The 5,025-nt window shown below is 46.1% G+C and overlaps 1 protein-coding gene across 1 annotated transcript; it reads left to right on the forward strand.

The window, feature by feature from the left end:
• Positions 1-7: 7 nt before the first annotated feature.
• MLLT11 (MLLT11, transcription factor 7 cofactor) lies at positions 8-5,005 on the forward strand. Its single transcript, XM_011377639.2, has 3 exons — positions 8-177; positions 572-735; positions 4,575-5,005. Exon 3 carries the CDS (start codon positions 4,581-4,583, stop codon positions 4,848-4,850), a length of 270 nt encoding a protein of 89 aa, XP_011375941.1. The 5' UTR covers positions 8-177; positions 572-735; positions 4,575-4,580; the 3' UTR covers positions 4,851-5,005.
• Positions 5,006-5,025: the final 20 nt, after the last annotated feature.

Here is a 5,025-nt window from a genome sequence, read left to right on the forward strand (position 1 = left end):
GCTGGGCGAACCGTGGGATGCGGGCCCCTGCAGGAGGGCCGGGCCCCAGGCTGGGTCCCTCCGCGGACTCGCTCGGGCCCTTTGCGCGCCGCGCTTTGCGGGGCAAAACGTAACGGAGCCCCCCAACCCCCCCAACCCAGCCCAGGCCCGAGATTCTCAGAGGCGTCCCCCAATCTTGTGCGTTCGACCCCGGATGGAACGGGGCTCCGTTTATTTACCCATTGTGAGGGTGGTCGGGCGAGGAGGGGGGATTGGAGGGAGAATTTTCCTGATTCTAAAATCCTTAAATGGGGGAATAAGGGGGCACTCCTCCCCTCCGTTGTCGTCTAGAGTTCAGATTTTTCATCCATAAACCAGAAGTCAGAGGACAGTTAACTGCCCATTCATTGCCCCCTGGGTCAGCGTGGGGGTGCTGGAAGGGCTGGGCGGTCAGTCGGGCCAGCGAGCCCACAGAGCTGCTCAGTCCTGCCTCCTCCCGAAAGCGTTCAGGAGCCTCGCGTTTGAAGTAGCCGAGTCAGGCAGGGAGGGGCGGGGAGTCCTTCCGCCGCGCTTAGGAGGGGCTGCATTGCAGGGGGAGACTGAGCCGACCGACTCAGTCACCGAAGAGGGAGAGGGAGCGAGGAGACAAAGCCGGCGAAGCCCCCACAGCGGTCCTTCTCTCCATCCAGAGCAGGCGCCGGAGCCCTGTGGTCCGCCCTCCGTCTTTGGAACACGCTAGTAATCCGTTGATAACAGGTAAACTAAACTGAGGGAGGGGGCAGGGGCCGCAAAGGTAGAAGAGCAGCCGCTTCTGGTTAGGTCGAAGACCCCAGATGAAGATGGGGTTGGGGACAGTTCACGCGCAGAGAGGGTGCCGCTGTGAACAACGAACGGGTCGTTATTTGTTCACCGTTTTGCATCCCTTCGCTCAGGCCTCCATCCATGCCTTCTAATCCTGTACACAGACGTTAATTATTAACCACTTACTTGTAGTTATTTCTCAGTATTTAGCACCTTATTTCAAGCATCTATTTGCCTATAATTTATTGTCCGGTGTATTTATCTTCAGTCTAGTTATCTGTATCTTCCTTTTCGAGCTGTAATTTGTTCTGCCAGGTTTTTTTTGTTCTGTTTTTATTTTTATTTTTGATGAATCTCTAGCCCTACTGTATCGCCCTAGCTTCTACTTCCCTGTGTTCCCCATTTTTTTCTGTAGTGTTCTGAGGTGTCCACCCTCACCCCTAGAAGAGTTTGCAGGGAGGGAGGTGAGATAATATCGAGATGAATCCTCACCTTTCTTTTAACAGTCTCCTCCCCATCTCAAACCTTTCCTCCAAAGAAAGGCAGCTTGAGGTAGGAAGGCGGAGGCCTCTGTGTTAGGGAACTGCCTGATCCCACATTGAAATCAGTACAGCGCATCAGAGCTAGGTATGGGGGCAGATTCTGGAAAAAGAACGCTTATCTGCAGCTCAGTGGAATAGGTTGGGGGGACATGGCTAATAGGAAAATCCAAGCCCAGAATGAGACACTTAGGAGATGCTTGCCAGAGAGCTTCCATTCCATTCCATCACCATCCCTTGTCCTCCTCCCGTCGTGGCAGCATGACACAGCAAGGCCTGGCTGGGTAGGCCCTGGATTTCCACTAAGGGGTCTGGACAAAGGGTATTTGGGTGTGTCTCTGTGGCTCAGAGAGAATGCGTCTTTCTATACTGTATATTTGCTAATCATGTATCTCTAAGACTAGACAGTGACATTTAGAAATTACCTAAGGATAATGGGAAGCATTTATCGAGCATGCATTATGGTACAAGGCACTGTCCAAGCCCTTTAAGTAAATGAGAGATGTAATATAGATGAGGTGTGGGTGGAGAAGATTTGGGGAAGAGAAAGCTAGCTGAAAAGAGACCTCTTTCAAAATTTGGGTACTTAAGAATTAAATTCATACTATATTAAATTTTTTAATTTCATAACCATTGTAAAGGGTATTTCAGCTCCAATTTTCTGTGTAGTCAATGTTCTTGATTTGATTTTAAGTGCCATAAATGCTTGTATGTCTTTCTAGAATGTAGGTACTCTCTGTACCTGTCTCTGAGTCATAGCTAGAGATTTTAGGCGTTTTACGTTAATGTTTCGTGAAATTTCCCTTAGCTTTTTGAATTGGAAGAGCAGCTCTGCCAGACACCATTTGTCAGTAGCATGACGACTGACAAATAAATGGTTTCGGACAGTTTGGATGCGTTGGCTGGCTGTAAGAAAAGGAGTCAGTTTGTTAAAGAGGTTTTCCCTTTCTCAGATTCTAGCTCACTCTCCACTGCCTTTTGATTTTCACCATTCAGATCAGAATCGCAGGAACAATCAACACCTAACCCACTGGAGATCTGTTCTCCAAGAACTAAGAATTTTGCAGGTTTTGAGAATATTGGTGTAGGATTATATTAAGCTGTAGGCAACTATCTGTGTACAACACATCAAAAAAGGGTCAGGTCAGACTGGGAATCTCGAGACCTGGGTTCTATCCAGACTGGCTAGAAGGGTTCACGGTCACTAGATAATTTCTAAGCTGTCTTCTAGTTTTAAAAGTCTATGATCTTTTTTTCCTCTTATGATTCTAGTTTTTAAAGAGCCTATTTTTTGCCCAGCATTATATACTAATCTCACTCTGGAGTGGACTGGTAAGGGAGGGGATATAGAAGAAGCCAGCTACGTAGGCAAATAACTGGTAATATTATTTAAAAATCCCTGTGGGCAGAAGTCAGTAACGCTATTGACTCCTCAAGTTTGCTTCTTAGGCTCTATCGTCCTAGACCTAAGCCGGGGTTGGTTGGTTGATAGATACAGCCATTTTTTATAGCTCTCCGTGCACATGTTTCTGCAAATTACTGTGGAGATGATCGGAGCTGAGTATCATAGGCTGATGACCTCATCTTTCCAACATGCTCCCACCCTGTTCCAGTCCCTGCATCACATTCTTTCTAAGTGGCTTCTCTGCTGAGTAATGTTCAGTCCCCAGAGCTTATTTTGGAGCTTGAACTCCAGAAGAAAAGGAGCAACTCAGAATTCACTTTTAACATCCTCGTCTACCCACTCACCACTCAGAAAGCTGCTATACTCACACATAGATGTGTTCTTGATTAAGGTTTCCTCTTTCTGCCTTAGTAGAGACATTTCGCATTTATATGGGTTATAGTTTCCATGGGGTAGTGGTGATCATGTCCCCTAACACATTACATGGGGGCATTTTGGAACCTACTAGCTTCCAAAGGCCACTACTTAGGAGTCTCGAATAGCGTGTTGGAGGAAATGCTGAAAAAAAAACCAGGGTAGATGGAAGTGAGCGAATTTAAGGCAAGCCTGGTGAGAGCCAATAGAGAATATTGAAGGAAGACCTTTTGAAAGGGGGCTCTATTTTTGGAGGCAGTGGAATGTTCTTTCTGCTCCTTTGGGAACATTCCATGTAATCTTTCTTGCCCCTTCCCTTGGCTAGTAAGCAGCAGGGTGGAGGCTGCGGGGAGGTATTACAGTCGTACAATATCAGGGTGTGGATGGGATGAGCAGAAAAGGTAATAGAAGTACTCATTAAAGCATGGGAAAGTATCTAATTCTGTTAAAGTCTAAACTTTACTTTCCTAACCTGGAATTTCCAGTCCATTTGCTGACTTCATCGGGTATATCCTTGCACTGGAATCAGAGAAAGAGACCCGTTAAAGCATAGGAAAATTCTTTTAGCACCTGGGTTTTGTTCTGAAGGAGGTAGGCCAGAGAGAAATGGATAGGCTATTAAGACTTATCTGTGGACTAAGAGATGGGAGTGGTAAGGTAGTCATTGTATTAAATAGTGAAGAGAAATTAATCGGAGCCTTGAATGTCTTTTGTGTGCAATGCTCAGCACTTGTGGAAAAAAGTACAAAATAGATGACTGGTTTTTACCCTTGGGGAAACTCAGTCCCCTGAAGGAGATAAGACTATCCCTATACAAGACAGTAACAGTGCTCTGTAAACTGATAGTCAGGTGAAACTACACGGTGTTGGAGGAGATGCTGGAATAAATAGGGTAGGTGGAGCCGAGTAAATTTCAGAAGTCCTGGAAGAGGTGAGTTTATAGTAGGGTTTAGAAGGCAGGAAGGAAAGTAGGAGAAATCTCATGGAAGCCCCTTTCAGAGATACCATGACCTATTAAACCAAAGGCAGGAAAAAGTCACGTATTTACAAATATAAGAGGAGTTCAGGGCAAAGATTCCTCTAGAGACTTGAGTGGAGTCTTGACACTTGGGTAATATTTTAAGATGGAGTGGAGAGAGTTAAGCAAGATAGGAATGAGCTAGCAGAGAATGTATACTACAAAGAATGGGGACAGATTCTGGAAGGCTCTGAAAACCAGATTCATGATAGACTTGAAGCAGTACGCAGTAAATGTCATTCCAAGTTGGTGAGAAGTTAGGAAGTGGTAGAAAATGGTAGTAGAGGAAGGGTTCTTGAAGCTTGTCCTAGGGAACTTGGATTACGTACAGAGGCAAATGGGGATGTAAAGTTTCTAAGTAAGGAAAGGCCATGGGCCTTTGCTGTAGCATGACGACTGACAAATGGTTTCTTTCTAGGAAGTTATGAGGGACCCTGTGAGTAGCCAGTACAGCTCCTTTCTTTTCTGGAGGATGCCCATTCCAGAACTGGATCTGTCGGAGCTGGAAAGCCTGGGTCTGTCAGATACATCCACCTACAAGGTCAAGGACAGCAACGTTGGCAAAATGACCGGGCAAGTGACCGGAAGAGAGGAGAAAAACCCTGAAGGCGATGCCCTCCTTGAGTACAGCACGTTCAACTTCTGGAGAGCTCCCATTGCCAGCATCCAGTCCTTCGAACTGGACTTGCTCTAAACCCAAGACTTCTCTCTCCCACCACCTTGCCCTCATTGTCTTCCCTTTCGAGACCCTTCCTTTCCACCCTTTTCCCCTATTAATCTTGCTCTCTCCCCTCTATTGTGTTGAGGTGGTGCTGATGAATCTGCCAGAGGTGTGGTGTTATTTATTCATATATTTATTTATTTATTTA

The sequence above is a fragment of the Pteropus vampyrus genome, unplaced genomic scaffold (assembly GCF_000151845.1).
Source record: "Pteropus vampyrus isolate Shadow unplaced genomic scaffold, Pvam_2.0 Scaffold319, whole genome shotgun sequence".
Taxonomy (NCBI): domain Eukaryota; kingdom Metazoa; phylum Chordata; class Mammalia; order Chiroptera; family Pteropodidae; genus Pteropus; species Pteropus vampyrus.

What these genes read in the sequence shown, in the direction of transcription:
- MLLT11 (XM_011377639.2), top strand. Translation starts at nt 4,581, where the DNA reads ATGAGGGACCCTGTGAGTAGCCAGTACAGCTCCTTTCTTTTCTGGAGG.